The sequence below is a fragment of the Lepidothrix coronata genome, unplaced genomic scaffold (genome assembly GCF_001604755.1).
Source record: "Lepidothrix coronata isolate B3197 unplaced genomic scaffold, Lepidothrix_coronata-1.0 Scaffold111, whole genome shotgun sequence".
Lineage (NCBI taxonomy): Eukaryota > Metazoa > Chordata > Aves > Passeriformes > Pipridae > Lepidothrix > Lepidothrix coronata.
Window position 1 is genome coordinate 2,595,812 of NW_016690291.1, and position 18,789 is coordinate 2,614,600.

At 47.0% G+C, this 18,789-nt stretch overlaps 2 protein-coding genes across 10 annotated transcripts in view; both read right to left on the reverse strand.

The window, feature by feature from the left end:
• The window catches only part of CRMP1 (collapsin response mediator protein 1), a 51,531-nt gene extending 44,306 nt beyond the window's left edge, over positions 1–7,225 (reverse strand). The window contains exons 1-2 of one of the 3 annotated variants that reach the window (XM_017824539.1): positions 3,683–3,839; positions 2,901–2,978 (exon numbers count right to left, since the gene is read on the reverse strand). In XM_017824539.1, coding sequence (XP_017680028.1) covers positions 2,901–2,978; positions 3,683–3,721 — 117 coding nt within the window. In that variant the 5' untranslated portion in view covers positions 3,722–3,839. Of the gene's footprint in view, positions 1–2,900; positions 2,979–3,682; positions 3,840–6,418 lie in introns of those variants that run through there. The other 2 variants (XM_017824538.1, XM_017824540.1) reach the window with 2 other exon arrangements.
• Positions 7,226–11,842: 4,617 nt separating this feature from the next.
• Positions 11,843–18,789, reverse strand: part of CUNH4orf50 (chromosome unknown C4orf50 homolog) — an 87,890-nt gene continuing 80,943 nt past the window's right edge. For all 7 annotated transcript variants that reach the window (XM_017824515.1, XM_017824513.1, XM_017824508.1 and 4 more), the window contains one exon: positions 11,843–15,188. The gene's annotated coding sequence lies outside the window, so the exon portion shown is untranslated. The remainder of the gene's footprint in view (positions 15,189–18,789) is intronic.

Sequence of the window (18,789 nt, forward strand, 5' to 3'; positions counted from 1 at the left end):
TGGGCACCATTTTCCTCTCCCAAATGCCTCCTTGCATTTGCTTTGGTGACTAGCTACTCTGCCTTTGCTCAGTAGAATTGTATTCACACCTCCTCTTCACTGAGCTCAAACAGATTATGTTTTAGTGGGTGCAGTTGCTGCTGCAACAAATGTCCTGCAACATGCATTTTATGTGCCACATGCCCTTTTTTAACTGTGCTTTGTATATGCTGCAATTCTGAGTTCATCTAGGCTCAGGCCTTGCTTGAAAAGTGCCAAGCACTACCAAAACACAGACGCCAAAATAAGTTGTAACAGATTTATCAGTGTCATCATCTCTGTTAATTCCCCGTAATGTGCTGCACAAGAGGAGTATAATAGCAATGTTAAAAGCAATAAGCGGGGGGGGTATATCCTGGAAGATCTGGTCTGCATGAGAACGTCCTGCACAACTGAAGCACAAAAGATTGCCATCTCATGCAGAAAAACACTTCAGCAATGGTGGTTGTCCATACTACACAGGCTGAGAAACGTACTCCTGTAGATGCACTCTTGGCCACCCTTCCATTATGCACACCCTGCTCCATCCCAGCTAAAACTCATGAATTAGTGGTTTGAGACCCCCCTTCCAAGGACTTCAACACAGTGCAGAGGACATGACTGAAGTGCTTACACTTACTGGTTCAGTGCATCACTAGACCATCCCGGTGCTTCAAATACAGAGGTCCTTCCCCTCCCACCGTATTTACAGCAAAAGGGACCCAGTTTCTCCATTCTGACTCACATCTGAATTGCACCTTACACTGGAGCAGTGCTGGTGCTCCACTAACAACAGCAAGCCTGGATGCTGTGTGGGATGCATAAAGGGCACCATGAGAGTCATAAACGGGACAAACTGCAAGAAGCATGAACTTTTAGAAACTGAAATGGAAAAGAAAAATGGGGGAGATGACGTGAAATGAAATTAAATTAAATAAAACAGGTGCAGATTGGTAAATGAGAGTAGGGAGATGCTCAGTGCCAAAGGGGGCTATCTGCAACACGGTGTTTCTACCACAAGGGAGAAGGGAAGGCAGGAATAAAGCTGCTTCAGGGAAAAGGGGTCAAAGGGGTATCAGTCAGGCCCTTCTGTCTGAAAGGAGTCAGGAGGCAAGGCATGGTCAGACAAAGCACAATGAGTCAGTTATGCCCACATGCACCAAGGGGAGTAACCCAGAAAGGATACCACAGGGTTGCCTTCCCAAGAGTGGTTATCTGCTCCCACACTGATCAGAGATCAAACCAGCCTCTAACTCTTCCTACACGAAGTTCCCGATACTGCAGACCTGATCCCAGAGAGAAGTTTTGGCCAGCTACTGATTACTGGCAGTGCCTGTGGTTGGATGTGCTAGGTGCTGTTCTTGTGTGCTCAAGACAGCTCCTGGTCCCATGCAAGGAACACAGCCTAGTGTGGGAAAATCCACAGCAAAGCATCAGAACACAGGACACTATCAAAAATTAGTTTCTCACTGCTACCAGGCACTGGTGTAGCTCCACAAAGCAGGAGTGTGAGTGGGGGGAAATGTTAAGAACAGTAACAAATGACATTTTTATATGATTTCATCATCACTGTTGTTGCATACTTTTACAAAGCATTTCCTTAGAGCCCAGAAGGCTCGAACTTACAGTGTATTTCCTTAGTGGCAGGATGAAACATCAAATTTACCACACTGGAATGGGGATTCAGAAGATACACACAGACAGATCCTGTGGACACTTGTGGGATGAGCAGTGTGCACAAGTTATAACACAGAGTGCCTGATTTGCTTTTGCTGAAGAAGGGTCAAAAGCTTAAAACATAAAAAGGGGAAAAAAAAAAAGGCAGTCCAGCCCTGATGCCTGCCAACTTCACTAATATTAATTTATGCCTTTGATTTGGCCACAAAACTCAATACTAACGTTAATGAATATTCATTTATAGAAGCTTCAACACATCCCATTTCAAAGAGAGCAGGATGAGGTTTGTTTTTTTTTTTCCAGCAGTCCTCTCCCCAGAGAAGGAAATTTGTGAGAAGTGATGAAATTAAAACAAACTGTTGATTCCAAGGCAAAGACTCGTAATTCTTACAGTTTCTTATTTTATTCCAAATTAGAGAGCAAAGAACTAGCTATAGGTGGGAACCTATTACACTCCAGCTGTCAGCGAAGGTCGAGTCATGTACAAAGCACTTGACACTCACCCAGAAGATAACCAGGGTATCCCCCAGCCCAGACATGCCCTGAGTAACTGCAAGTCACACAACACGTTGAGGACCAAGACAAGAGGAGCCATCACCCAGAAAGCCACTGCAACATTCAGGCTCAGCCTTGGCCACCAGGCACTGCTGCCTGTTGATAGTGGAGACATGTATAAATGCAGCACTTTGGTATCATAAAGCTCTGCTTTTAGAAGGAGGCTGTTCCCCTCCAGACCAAATATTTTAGCTGAAGGATGTTTTTTGAATATGGAGAAAACCTTGAGGTGCTTACAAGCCTTGTAACGCTGCCTCCAGTAACGCCGTTAACCACCAGGTTTGCTCAGGAAGGTGCCACACCCACCAGGCAGCCGCTCTTCATGCACGGAAACTTGCCCCGTGCCGCACTGTGCCAGCTTTCTAGGGAAAGCTCCACGAACCCAAGCAATCTTTGAGGTCACCCCACTTCCTCACTCATCTCTGCCCCAGGTGCCACAGCAGCCGTGACCCCAACACCCACTGATCCAGCCACCCAACAGGAATACAGGCAGCAACCCGGAGACCAACGCGGGTGCTGGGGAAAACCCCTGCCGTATTAGCAAGCTACGGGTGTGACTTCCCTCAAAACACCTCTCCTCGCCAGCTCTGCTTGCTCTTTATCCCAGTTCGTATATCCCCAGATCCTGCGTATATAGGGAAATCACATACTGTATCAAAGAACCCAGGTCCGTCCTTTCTGGCATGGAAGGCACACTCTATCGTAGCTCTGCTTGGGTCTAAAAGCATCTAGCGGAAGACAGGCACCGATAGGAAAAGGATGGTTATGATTAACTCTCTGACTCCTGATCCCCACCGTGCCTGATGTATTAATAGCGCGCAGAGGTGTCGGTGCTGGCATCATGGCGCTCTTTGATTTTCCACGCTTCCCCCCACCCCCACGCTCCCCCACCTCCCATTTCTGCGCACCCCCAGCCTCCTCCCGGCCCGCCGCCCCCTGCCCCGCCGGGGGGCTGCGCTCCCCTGCCCGCTGCGGGGGGCGGCGGCGGGGCACGTTGTGCTGCGGTGGTCCCCTCCCTCTTTTGTTCTGCCTCGCCCGGCGGCCGAGCCTCCCCGGGCCCGGCTCCTCGGGAGGGCGGCACCCCCGGCCCCAGCAGCGCCAGGACGAGCCCCCCGGCCGGCCCTGCCCTCCCCGCCCCGGGCTGCAGAGAGCACACAGCGCTGAGCCCCGGCTGGGCGGTTGGCAAGGGAGGGGAAGGAAAATACAATTAAAAAATAAAATAAAAATGTAATAAAAAAATTAAAATAAAATAAAATCGCACCCAGAGCTCCAGTAGTAGGAGGAAGGGCGCCGGCGCCCGCACCCCCCGCCCGGGGCAGCCCCGGCCCCGCAGCTCGGGGTCTGCCCGCCGCCCCGGGCACTGCGCGGCCGCGGCGCTCTCGCCGCACGCCCTTCCCCGCCCCGCTAACAAAGGAGCGCCGGGGCCGCTTACCGTGATGTGCGGGATGCTCTTCTTGCCCTGGTACGACATGTCGGTGTCGGTTCTCGCTAGCGCCGGGCGCACGCAACGAACCCGAGGAGCGAGCCGAGCCCAACCGAACAACACCGGCGGTGCTGACAGGAATAATAATGCAGAGCCCAGTCGGGTGATGGGGCGGGGCAGGGGCGACCCGGCAGAGCGGTGGAATGGGGGCGAAGTTCCGTCGCCCAGAGGAAGGGGAGCCCGGCAAACCCGGCACCTTTTTTTTTCCGGCTGCAATCAAACAGGGACGAGGCTCCCGGGGGGGTCGGCGAGCGCTGCCTCTGCCGGCGGCAGCAGCGCCCTCCCGCCTGCAGGTCGGAGCAGGATTCGCTCAGCGCAACCCAGGAAGCGTTTCCTTCCCTCCTGTCCCCCCCACCCCTCCGCCTGGCCCCCCTTCACAGCCCATCAATCCAGCCTCCCTCCCTCCCGCACCGGCGCTGGGAAACGCCGCCTCGCCACCGCCCCACTCGCAGGCGGAGGTCACCGGCGGGTCCCACGCGTGGGCTGCCGCAGGGTGGGGACAGCGGGGGGGAACCCCCGGCGGTGGGTCCTGCTGCGCAGCACATGGCAATGGCACTGCCCGCGCTGTCCCCACAGCACTGAGCTGATGGCGCTGCCCTGCGCTGTTCCCATGGCACTGACGCTGATGGCACAGTCTTGTTCTGTCCCTTAGCATTGCCTCTGATAGCCCTGACTGCTCTGTCCCTGATGGCACTGCCTGTTCTGTCCTCACCAATGGCTCTGACCCCAAGAGTGCTGTCCTGCTCTGCCCTGCTTGTCACTGGCTCAGTGTCACACACCCTGCTCTGTTCTGTGCCCAGGGAGGCCATGGGTGATGGCACAACCAGGCCAGGCCAGGTGGTCAGCAGCTGCAGGAAAGGTTAAGTGTCTAGTTGAATCCCTTCTGTCTTTTAGTCTCACAGAGTGCCTCCCTCCACCCATGGTGCTTGATTAAGGCTCCGTGAACAACTGCAGGAAGAGTAAAAGGCACTGCAAAGCTGCACCCAAGTTAATCCCTCCAACGATGCACTCTGGGACTCTTAGCACAGCCACCCCTGTGACATACACATACAAGGCATTTACCACCCAGGCCACATCCCTGACACATCTTCCCCAATATCAGCACCTGAAGCTTGTAAAAAGCTCTGGACACCATGGCACAGGGGTCACATATTGCTACTTACAGTGCACCTTCTGAAGCCAGTGGCCAAATCTTGCCTGCTTTACCCCTAACCTCCTCCTCACTCCACTTTGGTCAACTTTGCCAGCATAGTGGGATCCAGAGAGTTAGTATGCATTTGTGCTCACTACCCTGAGTCCCAGAATGAACTAGGAGCAGGAAAGATGGGGAGGCAGCACCAGGGATGTGCTAAGATGGGGTGTGCTGTGCCCTCCCACTGCCCCAGGGTCCTGATGGAAAAAATGGGAGTTCAGGTGAGCAGGAAAAGAGAAGACTGCACTGCAGCTGGCAGCCTCCGAAGGCAACCCTGAGGTCACTGCAGAGAAAGCAGCAGCATCCCAGGCTCGCTCCGGTGTCCCACTGCAGCAGGCACTCACTGGGCTGCATGTCAGGCCATGTGGCACCTGCACCCAAGCCCCAGACCAGAGCAAACCAGCACACCATTCATGCTCAAATTGAAGAGGGGAGAAAAGAGTGGAAAACTCTCAGTTTAGCCTGTGGAAAGAGCAGAGCATGGACAAGCCATAGAGACTCCAGGCTGGGTACTAAGGGAAAGGGTGCATCCATGCAGACACATCACTACAAGGCCTCATTTCTTTCTAAGGGGAAATCAATGACAATCCTGGTTCCCAGGAGAGCCAGCCTCCGGGGTCTGCCTCCAGCCGGCGTGCCACTGACAGGGCTAAGATGGAGAAGCACAGCTGTTAGGGGCTGGCCAGCCCCACCGGCTCACTTTTCCCTTGAGTCTACAATATGAGTCCAGGTTGCAGTTCTAGAGGTGCGGAAGCCAGGGCAAAGGTTTCGGCCGATCCTCCGGCCTTCCGCGCTCCCTACCGGGGAGACAATGCAGGCGCACGGGGAGCCGGGGGGAGCAGGGGCAGAGTCGGGCGGGGGAGGGAGCGGGGCAGATCCTGGGGCTGTGCCTGGGACAGGGCTCCGCGGAGTTTCCCCGGCGAGCCTGGGAGTGCAGTGGGCTCGGCTTTGTTCCGGGGGGCGGAGGGGAGGTGCCGAGGGACCCGAGCTGCCTTCCAGCCCCCCGGCACGGGCAGGAAGGGAAACGGAGAAAACTCATCGCCATCACTTACAAAGGAAAACGATTTCTCGGCTCCCTCCCGCTACCGCTAAGCTCAGCCAAGTGAGGTAGTTTAGGGGCCAGCCGGGCTCTTCCCGGAGCATCAGCGTGCCGGGGAGGAGAGGGCCGCGCCTCCCCGACCTGCCGTGCCGAAACTCCCCCGCGAGGGTGGCCCCCGTCCCCCTGCGCCGGCGAGCGGGGCTCTGCGGCACGGCTCGGCTCAGCTCGGCTCGTCCCGGCGTAGCACAGCAAGCTCGGCTCAGCTCGGCTCGTCCCGGCTTAGCTGCCACAGCAAGCTCGGCTCAGCTCGGCTCGTCCCGGCTTAGCTGCCACAGCAAGCTCGGCTCGGCTCAGCTCGCCTTGGCTCGGTAGAGCACAGCAAGCTCGGTTTGGCTCGGCTCACCCGGCGAGCGGGGGCGGCGGCTCCCTCCCCCCCTGCCCGGGCCCCGCTCACCTGTCCATTGTCCTGCCCCTGCAGCAGCTCCTTTCCCATGGGGTATTTGATCTCCACGCCCGGGGTCTTGTCGTCCCGGTCTCCCGGGGAGCTGATGACGGAGCCGGAGATCTCGCTGATGTCGCTGGCGGTCTCGCTGTAGTTGTCCCCTCCGTCCAGCATGTCGTGCCGGCTGCCGCTCCGCGGGGTCCGGGACCCCTTCTTCCCCACGCTGTAGGCGTCGAAGTCGATGGTTTTGTTCTCGTAGGCCCCCTCCACGGAGGCGAACATCCCCCCGTATTTCTGCCGCGGTGTCTGGGCTGTCGTGCCCGGCCTAGCTAGATACACAGGCAGGTCATCTTCTTTATTCCAGTTCCTCTTTCTCTCGGCCATTCTCGCTGTCCGGATCTCTCTCTCTCTCTCTCTCTCTGCCTGCCTCCCACTTCTCTGCACCTTCCACTACCGGGATAGGCTGTTAGTGACCATAAAAATGAATGGATGGATGCAGCAGTGGCGAAGCTGGGTTGGCTGGTGGGATCTTTCCCTTAGGGAGATGCAAACGTTAACCTCCCTCTCCCCTCCCACCCCCTGGAAAAAAAAAAAAAAAAAAAAAAAAAAGAAAAATTAGAGAGAAAGAAAGAGAGAAAAATAAATCCGAGCGGAATTTAAAAATAGCCGTGTTAGTAAAGAGCACGTGAAAATAAAGTACAAAGAGCGGAGCGGAGAGGGTGGCAGAGGCAGGTGATTGGAAAGCCCCTGACGAATGGGAAGAGCAGCAGCGATTCCCCGAGCAGGGACCGCAGTGCACAGCTCCCCCGGTATAGAATGATCCGGGGGGCGGGAGGCAGGGGGAGGAGGCAGGGAGGGCGCCCGCCGTATGCACACACAGCCGGTGCCAATGGGGTCCCGTCCTGCGGGCGGGCGGGCGCCGGTCACCTGCTGATGGCGTGGCTTCGGGCGAGAGAAGAAAAAAAAAAAAAGACAAAAAAAAGAGAAAAGCTACAAAAGCTACAAATCTTTCCCAGTCCCCCCGAGCGAGCCGGAGGGAGTTTCTCCCACTTTGCACACTGACACTGCCCCCGCCCCCATCCGCGGGAGAGGCTGCGGCGCTGCCCGGGCGGGGCGGGGGGGCGCGGCCGCGGCAGCCCCCGGTGCGGCCGGGGGGCGGGCCTGCTTCAGTCGGCGGCCGAAGGGGGAGCGGCGGGGAGAGGAGAGAGGGGTGGCCGGAGTCGAGGAGGAAGCACCACCAGCCCCAGGCCCCCGGGCAGTAGGGCTGGCGCTGTCCCTGCCGCAGCAGCTGCTGCCCGCAGGGGTGGTGGCGGCTCTGCTCCGCCCCGCCGCCCCCGGCTGCCGCTCCCCCGCTGCGGCGACGTGGGTTGGGCGCGCAGGCAGCGGGCAGCAGGGCGGAGGCAGCTGGGTGCGGGCAGCAGGGTGCAGGGTGCAGGCAGCAGGGTGGAGGGTGCAGGGTGCAGGCAGCGGCCAGGGCGGCGGGTGCCTGCCCTGACACGGAAGTGATCGCGCCGAGCGCTGCCTGAGCCGCCGGCCCCGCCATCGGGCGGGGGGCGCCGGGGGGCGGTGGCTCCGCGGGCCTGAGTGTGCGGCCCGCGGACCCAGAGTAGCCGGCGCGCCGCCCCGCCGAGCCCCGAGGGGCAACGAGTGTCCTGTGGGGCAGGGGGCGTCATGTGAGGCAGGAGGTGTCCGCCGAGCCCCGCGGAGGGCGGGGAGGCGACCGTGGCTCCGCGACCCCCCCTCGGCGCGGCGGGAGCCTGGCGCGCCCCCGGAGCTGTCCCTTCAGCACCCCGGGCGGCTCCCCGGGCCGGCAGCCCTCGCCGGCTCCTGCCTGGCTTTGGCCTCGGCAAAGAGAGGCAGGCCGGGGGCGGGCTTTCGTTTCGCTGTGAGGGATGCAAGTTCCCAAAAACTAAGAGGGTTTTTTTTTTTAAAGCAGGAGGGGTGGAGAGTGTGTAACCCTCAGGTCTCTGCACAGCCCACTTCAGAAAGTCCGTATTTATACACCTACCTGTCTAACAGTGCCCAAGGAGATCATCGACCGAAATCACAAGTCCTTGGACACTCCTCTCCTGCACATGCAGCCAATCTCAGGCAATTGTCACAGCCTTAGACTACCCCAGGAGTTACATAAGGGACATTTTCTGTTCCTCTGAAATAATATATTGGAAGAAACTGTTCTGAGATTAATTACGTGACAAAGCAAATTTGAAGCTTAGTGGATCAATCACAAGGCCTATTTACTGCTCATGTACAACATGCTTATGCTGTTTGAATACAAGCCCAGCCACACAGGACTGTTGTCTGTGTACCTGGTGGTCCTTGCACAATAAAAATTGCAAGCTACAAATCAGGAAAAGTGGGAGGTAAAGACAGAGGTCCCTGGGATTTCATCAGAAGTGAGTCCACATAACCATCTTTCTCATTAACAAGTACCCATGGACCCAGACCATGTGAAAAAGCAGTAATGTGAGATAGCTGAGCATTGGAAAAATGCATCAAAGGAAAACATCTTTCTTTTCTGCATTTGTTATAATGCAGAGGTACATGCTGTCTTGAATGCTCTGTGTGTGCATTTAACACTGTGGGTGTTGTTCACATGAGGGGAGTTCGGAAATCAGTAAAAATTTCACTTATTATTGGTTATTAACACACTGATTTTAATCATGACTGACATTTCTGAGAATATATTGCCCAAGATTCCACAGCTCACTTAATAAAACATACTTCCACATTAATGCATTAATATCATATGGAGGTTTCACTGGTATGTGAAAAAATAAGTATAGCTTGTAGGATATTGCATTGTTACTTCCTTAAAGTCTTCTCTTGTATGTGGGCAAATATTGATTTTTTTTTGTTCCTGATGGTAACATTGAGATTTATTGATCATTTTGGAAAAAAAAGAAAGTCAATTTGTTTCTCCACAGTACACCAAACCCTGACAGTTAGTGAAATATGCAGGTGGCACATGGAGTGTGATGTGTGACCTGCCTGTCTTCACAAATATTGGAAAAATTATTTATTTTATGAGTTACTTCTTTGCAATCAAGAGATTACTTTCAACCTCCAGAATAAAAACTTCTGATGGTCCTATAGTAGGTCCCATATGTTGCACATAGTACATGTGTCTGCCAAATAAAGAGTATCTGTTATTTAACATCCATAAAGCTAAGAAAGATGGACTCTGTTTACACTTGGAATCTATTTAGATAACATTGTTCAGGTTTCTAAAGCTGCTCAAGTTTTTCTGAATAAAAAAGAATAAAGCTATTTTTGCAGTATTAAGTTAGGACATTCATCTTAATGCTGATACATAAAGAGACCACAAGACTCAGAGAGCATGTCAAATCAATGCTTAAGAAAACAGCATTAAACTTTCTAGTTACAAGGAAGCATAGAATCGTACCAGTGTCTTTCTTTACTTTTAAACGGTTGTGTTGTTTTGTTTTGTTTGGCGTTTTTGTCTGGGTTTTTTTTTCATACTTTAGCCCTTAGTTTATTAAAAACTAAGTGTTCTAACACAGCAGATACATACTGTCCTTAAGTTGAGTAAAATTGCAGTTTTAGGTACTATGGAAGCAGACCCAGTACCTGATACCCTGTCACCCTGTGAGTTTGCCTAAAAAAAAGTATGCAACTTTGGAGGAATACATTGCTTTGGTATATTCTCTTGCAGACAGTGCATCCCATCCTGTCTTGACCTTGCTTGATGAAAAAAGAACTGAACCTGATTGAAAGTGCACCCTCTTCCTAAAGGACCTTTATTCCAAATAGCCTAGATGAGAGACAGCAAAAAAGCTAGAGGTATGCTTGCTGCACACAACAAAAGATCTCACATACTGGCTTGGCTTTAGTTGTATCTGGAGCTCTTCTTGCAACAGTGTGAACATCACGAGCTAGAACAGGACTTGCCTGGTGCGGGGGCTCAGAGAATATGCAATGTACATTTTGCATCTGTTTTTGCTATTCTGCATTTTGAAACAATCAGCAGACAAAAAAACCATGAACAGTTCAAAGGGAGTGAGTGTGACAGAGACAAAAGCTTTCTTTCTCCCAGAAGAGTGACTTGAGCAGCCAAGTCACTGAGTCTCCCTCTCTCCTCTGCGTGACTGGTGTATCTCCGCCAGCAGTGTTGCCCTCCCCCACAAAACCCTGTCCCATGGATTGGTGATTTGGACTGTCTCCTGGCATGTAGGAACTGTGGATACAAAACACTACAAGCTGGGGAAGGCTCTGGTTACCCACTTTCTGAGCAGTGATCCAGTTTATAGTATTCTGCTAATTCATGTTCATTCCATTAAATCAGCTGAAGTTGAATGGCAGCTCATCCACCAAGTGGAGCAAGACCCAGGTGTTGCAGTTTTCTTACTCTGTTAGAAGACCAGCTGACCCCTTTCTCAAAACTGAGAATTCATGGGTTGCTATCCATGGATACAGTTATATTTACAGCTGTCTCTCAGAAGTTCTTGTCACCATTTTAAAATAATAAAATAATAAAATTATGAAGTTTTTAATTTAAAATATGCATACATTTAATATACAAAATTGTACAAATTGTACATTTGACTAACATAGAAAAATACATCTTGTTAACAAGATAAAATGTCAACGTATCTTACATAATTTAAGTGAGAGTTACAAATCTGTGATAATCATCAAGTAGACTTTGTGACTTCATTACAATTCTGTATTGTCCCTACTTACAATGAAAATGAATACATATGTACAGTTGATATTAATGACAAATGTCTTAGAGTGGAAAACTTTGCTGAAAAGTTACCCAGAAGGTTTTAATGGAAGTTAAAATATGAGTGGCCTCTTTCATACTATTGAAGCTTCTCACTTAGCTGAAATTAATTTGACACCCAGTTACAGAGTGGTCATGGGTCAGAGTTTAAACCTTTTTGCATTTATTTACAAATATCCCTCCCTCCCCAGTCTAGCTGGTACACCTGCTTAATAAGTATCACACCATAAACATCAGCCTTTTTGTGCATTCTTTGGTATCTTGTTATATGAATTTGTGGCCCTAAAAACTGATCTTCATGACTTCTGGTTACCATCCCTCTGTTGGCTTTGCAGAGTTAAATAGTTGTACAGCACTAGAGCTCAAAAGCCAAGAACTCTGTACATTATTCATCCCAAATTACTCCTTAATACCTCAGGAGGTGGAGAAATATTTTTGTTTCAGTCAACAAATATGTGCAGTAAGTCTTCACTCCTTGATTTACACTGTTTTCTTTTCCAAGTTCCAAACAAAAGGCAGAAGTGTAATTTATAAATAAGCTATAAAAATCTGTTCCATGCTGGGCCTTGTCTCACATACTGCGAGCCATGTAATATTTTCTTTAAACTATTTACATATTCTTTAATACTTGCTTGTCATCCCAGGGAGCAAAACAGAAGACCACCACCAGTCTGATTTTCGGGCCTTCATTTTTTTTAGTTCTTCTTTTTTTTTTTTTTTTTAGCAAATTGCTCTTATTTCCTAGAAGATAAAATTCACTCATGAGCTAAAAGCTTATTCAATTTTTCCTAAGAGCTGCTTAGGACCATCAGGGAGTACATGAATTGCCTCATGCAAGCTTTTTTGGCACAGGAGTGGTTTTCATCTGTTAGCTACATTTTCCCTCTTTTTCAAAAAGACCAAGGTTCAGAGAGTAGAGAAATGTAGTTGTTTGGCATTGGTTAGTGCACACTGCACAGTAACCTCTCACACTGGAATTTACATTTGAATATTCATATGCCCATAGCAAATAGTCTATGTTACACAGAGAAACAACAGTGAACAGAGATTTATACCATAGATCCAAACAACTCCAAATCAAGGCAGGTCTCCACAACTACTAATCTCTCTTTTCTTCCCTTATGTGCATAAACAATGTTAAAGAGAGCATGATGATCATGTGTCTATCACTTGTGAGAATTTATTAAGACAAGTAGAAGCAAGCATGAAATATTGGTCCCAGGGAAGCAAGTGGAAATTTGCCAGTCACTTCAGTGGTACAAGCATTTCATCTAGTATATTTAAACTTTCTCCTTTTTTTTTCCTTTTTTTTTTTCTAGCTTTAACTGCAACTTGCAACTTTCCTAGTATTCATGGATCTCAACAGTAGAATTTAAGTTAGCTACATTTTTAATTCACATCCTATATAAGAAACAGTATGCTCTCTTTCCTAACATTTGTACAGGGGCAAAAAGTCCTGTCCATAATCCCATGGCTACTGATTTCTAATGCAAATATATTTGGAGCCAAAGGCACAATATATTTTGAAGCAATTCTGCTAAAGCAGGAAAGAGGTTTGAACAAGTTTCTGTAATCCTAAGGTCTGTTCCCCCTCTGCCTCCTTAAGGCACTAAAGGATTTCCAAAGGATTAGTGGCAAACCCAGCATGCACATGTCCCTCCCTCCACCCCAGAACAACAGTAAATTCAAATACTAAAAACCTTCATCTGCATGTGAGAAATACAGGCAGATTTATTAAATACAGATCAGACTTTCCACTATTCAAAAGGCCACAAGGACAAACATCAGCCATGCCTTAGCAGGAGGTTTATCCTAGGAACTCTGCTGTGTATATGAAATATTTCCCAGCAACTGTATTATTCTGAATGTAACATGATTATCATGCTGGAGGCAATCATTTTACTTTCAGCATTTGCCATCCACAGAGGTGTGAAGAACAGAATTTGGGATTTAAAGGTTGTGTAAGGAGCAACCTGTAAGCTATATTTTCAATATCCTCCAATGGTCTATACAGTGCAGTATACATAAATAAGTGAACTGCCAAAGAAATAATATTTTCTGTGTAACACTGCCCATTTTATCTATTTAAGGTGACAGAAGAAGATCATATTTACTTACAAAGAACTTTGCAGCATCTTAATTTTGACTAAAGAATTTGGTCAAAGCAGTATTGTGCATATAAAGCAATCAGAACAAAGTGCCCAATTTTGCATTCTGTGAAAGTTTAACACAAAATGACAATACATGTAAAGCATATCCTCGCACCTTTACCATAGATAGCATATTAAACAAGTTAACTTCTGCTTAGTGAAAGAAAGTCAGACTCTATAACAAGCAGACAACACTTTTCACTGTAAGGCAACTAGAAAATAATAGCTAGGCTCTCCATCTTAGCTAGCAATCTCACATTGAAAGTTTACTCCTCTCTTACAGTGATTTGAGGTAAAGTTGGGATTTTAATTCCCAACCCTCAGCCACATGAATTGCACCCACTAGTCTATCAACTTAATTAATAAACAGACTTTTCCAGTATCAGTGAGACAATTTTCGTATTAGGAGGTGGTAGAATTTCAAGGACATGAATGTGGTACAAATCGCAAAGAATAAAGTGTGTTCTACATTCCTTATGCTAATTGTTCTAAAATGAAACCAAAAGGCAAAAAGCCTAAGATGCTACAAAATGGACAGCTTCTTCATCAACATTTATAATTTATGGTAGGAGATTATGCATAAATACTAGGAAAGAGGCATGATATTTTAGTTCAACACTTAATTCAGAAGGAAAAAGTAGGGTTTAATTGCTCGAGTGTTGTAAAAATGTTTTCAGGTGGATAGTATGCAAATGGATAGAAACTTATACATATGTCATTGCTTTATTTTAGGAACTTGTAGTTAAGTTTCAAGTGTTACCATGACACTGTGTTATCTTGTTACTAATCGTAATCTAGAAATGCACATTACATTAATCTGATTTGGGATTCCACGGTTTATTATTCTTCTGCTTCCTTTTGAAGTATATCTGTAATTGCTGGGCAACTAAGCATTGCGAAGACAGCACATCCTAGCAGTTAGCTCAACATTAAAAAAAATAAAAATGAAAATACAAGTCATAAAACAGTTATCAAAACTGAAAGTGCATCGCAACATAAGAGGCAGTTTGAGAGCAGTACCCATGGCTGCTGCCGTTCAGGTCAGCACGAGTATTGCCGCTGACTTAACAGTGCTGTGTGCCTTTAGTTACAGAATGGATGGATGTACACACACAACCCCTGATCCACAAGTCTTGCGCCTGCATCCGCATCTCCCTGCCTTCAAAAATGATACTCGGAGATGAATAGTAAGGGGTTATGGGTGAGTAATCTGTAGTGTGCAGTGTGATTGCAAAATGTGTTTGCACCATGTGTGCTATTACCAGCCAGTGTGCACAAACACACCTATTTCAGGAAAAGCATGTACACCTGCAAATGCCTTTTCTGAAAGTTAAATTTAGTGTGGCCTATTCATGCGGTTGAAATACTCAGAGTATTAGGACACAGCACTTTGATGTTCCAAGTGCCTCTCAGTGCACGTGAAGTACATTCCCAATTCCTACTTACCCTTGTAAAAATGCCATTCTGTCTCATTTGCTAAACAGTTTGTACCCTCAAGTATGTGCCCTCAGAAATACTAAACATCCCAACTCAGATCAAAGGCTCTTTCAGAAATTCTCAAAGCCATACGAGGCTGAAGATACTACATGCCCATGCAGGCAGACCCATGAACACAGAGATTGTGCTTAACTTGGTAATTGCTTTAAAACGCAAATGCTGAGATCCCAAGAAAGCAAAATGACACTCAGTCTCAAACCACACATAGGGTTGGCCCACATGACCAGCTTCCACTACAGGAGGTGGCTAAAACGTCGCAGATGGTAATTTAGGGCAACTTCTCATTTTTTCACATAACGTAGCAGCTGCAGTCACCACCAGGGCAAAGCACATTTCATCAGTCCTTGGGAGCTCTACTGCTTCTTCTGTGTGACTGATACGTTCTTTCCTGGACAAGAGGAAGGAGGGAAAAAGAAAAAAAATGAAGGAAAAAAAAGACAAAAGCATAAGATAAGTATCTGGATTTTCACAATTTAAGGATTTGTTTGTTATTCATTCAAGGTCAAAAGCATTTGGGAAGCTCTGTGCCTAGGTGCTTCCATACAAACATAGCATGTTGGCAGCACATTTTAGAAACTGAACTGTTCAAAACCTATTGAGACATTCTCCCATGATTTACTAAGATGAAAAGTACACTCCATACTTTTCCCTTTTGCTACTCCTTCTTGTACACAAGACAAACATCCATTTGTCAATATGGAAATAAACACTCCCTACCATCTTCCCAACACTATTCCATAACTCCCTTGGCAGGGATCTACAAAAGTAGTCTCTTGGATAAAAATCAATTCAGGAATGAAAGCCATCATAAATCCAACCTTCCAAGTAAGTCCTATTTCTATGACTTTTCTCAGAGAAGTATATATCATTTGAATCCTTCCTCAGATATTAGGTTTCAAGGCCTGCAAAATATTATGTCAGGCTGTCATGATTACTGTTAAATATCACCAGTGATGCACTGCATGCATACTTAACTCTGGCTGAAGCTTGATGTCTACTGGAGAAACATCCCTCTTAGTACATGAGGAGTGTGGGAAATGGTAATAACATACAGAATTTAGAAAAATTATGTTGTAATTATTATTATAATAATCAACTGGTGGTAGTAATTAACTGTCATTACTAAAACATGTCCCATTCAGCAACATACCCCTCAAAATAGAAAAATTAAAAACTGCAAAAGAAGAGAAACTTTATGGCTTGTACTTTAGGATGGAAAGGTTTTTCCAAGCATGAAGAAAAGAAATGAAAAGAAGTCCAGCAGAGTGGGGCAAAGTAATAAAGGGGAGGTCCTTATTTTTGGAGAAGCAGCTAGGTGGGCTATTGTAGGACACAAAACCAGTGAGATATGCAAAAGTCAGTCACTGAGCAAGGAGTGTGCCAGCTGGGCAGGAGCACATCAAGGAGTCCTAGTGATGAGAGGCATTTAGAGTCCTTACATATCTCCTAGTTCAAATCTCTGTCTTGGATCAGAAGGTGGAAAATGTTCAGACTTGCTTCTGAACAACACCAGAAGCTTTTTGCAACCTTCATAAGACATTATACATTATTTCTGCCTCTGCTGTAGGTGGATCCAAACAAAACTGGTTTTGCAATTTCTTCTCTTTGCATTTTCTAATAAAGCTCCAGGATGTACTGTGAACAAAGAAAGTCCACGGCAGTTCACTCTTATCTCCAGGTAGAGAAAGGGAACACTACTAGAGCCTCCATAGATCATCTTCTTTTTAATTAATGTCTTTGTAGTCCAAGTGCAATCAAAACAACAACCAACAGAACACACTTTCAACCTTTGCTATCCACAACTTCCAAGGATTTTTCAGGACATCAGATACTTCTCCATTTGTAATTAATATTACAAAAAGAAATATGTAACAGCAGAGCTGATTTTGTATTTTGGGATAGTCTGAAATACATTCCTGTCTTTCCTTCTAGTCATACATGAAGTCTGTTGTCTGTGATCCCACCACTGTACATAGGCACTGGAGAAGATCAGAAGGGTGAGTCTCTATGTCCTCCTAATATGTAGCCTTATTTTGGAAGACAGAGAGGTTGCAATTTTAGTTCTTCAATTGCTTGCACAGAAGATACTCATTGTTGTCAGTTGTCTGTTTACTGACTTGTTCAAATGCCAGAATGTCCCTAAAGTATCAGGTGCAAAAACTAGTGTGGCCAGAATAGTGGAAATCTGATTCAAATTGCATTAATTCGATGATCTTATGGTTTTTTGTGCACTTTAGTGATCACGTCTTTTATTAATCACCAATTTAAATTTAAACTAAATTCTCTAATTTTCCAAAGTTTAGGATAAAGAATATGTGCCAAACATGCACTGCTAGACTAAGAAACATTTACAAATGTAAAAGTCAAAATTTGCATAATATTTCCTTCAATTTTCATTATTTTTTTCTTGAAATGTTAACTGCCAATTATATTTCCCTTCTTGTTTCATCAGACTCTTTGCTTTCACATTCTTTTCATCCTCTTTGTCTGTCCTTGCTCCTTCCTGTGAGATATTATTGATCCTTCCTTTTATTCTCCACCTGAAGTCTTTATGAAACCTTGTGCTCCTTGCAGTCTTATTTCCCTGACATATTTATCCTTCACCCTTTTCTTATTCTTTTTCTTCATAACACTTATCTATCTAAGCAGTATGGTAACATAAACATAAACCACTAATGAATTGTTTTGTAATTACTCTGGTCAGAGAGGAAGACTGTGTTGTGAAATGCTTGAAGAAAATAAGAAAGGTCTTCGTGATGTCACTTTACAAAAGAAAAATATCAACAAAACATTTCCAGGGCTTAAACACAAAGCTGCAGTTTCCAACCATGCAACTCAGTGATTAAAAACCAGCTGAGTCTTTATCAATAATGGACCTAAAAATTTCAACATGGGTATTTCTGATGCTCAGAAATTTGTTGTCCTATTCTTTGGTAGGGCTAAAGCACATGGTTGAGCAATGATGCAGAGGCTGGGCTTGTGCTCCTTCACATCACAAGCAAAATCAATTTCAGTCACCAGTACAAAGAACTGCTAATGTAGAAGGTCATTAAATAAAACTGACTTGTCTGTGACATTGGAACCTTAAAGGAAACCTTGTACATAAAAGTGATGACTATGCACTGCTCTCTAAGCCAGGACCGAATCATTTCCAGCATATCAAAGATCAGTGATCCATATTCATGCACTCACTTGATGTTCTCCAATCTTTTACCACCCCTCTGAGCCACCAGCATTTATCTTTTCTAGCTGCTCCCAGTCCTTCACCTCTGTACTTGTTCATCCTGTGCTAAGTATCAGGAAACTGTAAGATCAGAGGAAAGAATCTCAGATCAACCTATTCAGAGCAGAGTCAGTTTCAGTGTTAGACCAGTTTGCTCAGAATTTACTTAGCCAAATCTTGAAAACCTTTTTGGAGAATGCACAGCCTCACTGGGCAGCCTCCCACTGCTCGGCTGTTCTCATGAGGTAAATACTTTTTCCATATCCAGTCTGAACTTCTCTTGTTTCATCTTATGCCCACTGTGTCTCACCCTCTCACCGTGCCCCACTATGAGGAGCCTGGCTCCATCTTCTCTGTGATTCTATGATTCTCAATTGCTTCCTCACAGATTCAGAAAGGCTGCTACGAGGTCCCCCCAAAGCTGACTCTTCTCCAGGGTGAAACAACATAGATGCCTTGCCCTCTCCTCACAGGGCAAGAGCTCTACTCCCTCAAGTATCTAAACTACCACTTTTAACGAAGCTCAGCTTGTTCAGAGATAGATGATATAAGGAATACAAAGTTAAAAACAGTACTGACTGCTCTGCATAAGCTCATCCACCTCAGTTCATTCTGGTGGAACAGAACTAGTGCTGACCACACACCTCCTCCTAAAGACAGCTGTCCTGTTTGAATCCTCAACTCCAGTTAATTCCCTGGAGAGCAGGAGTCTGTGCCTACTGCTAGGGTCCATGGTCTTCATCCCTTGCAAAGCATAGGGTGGATG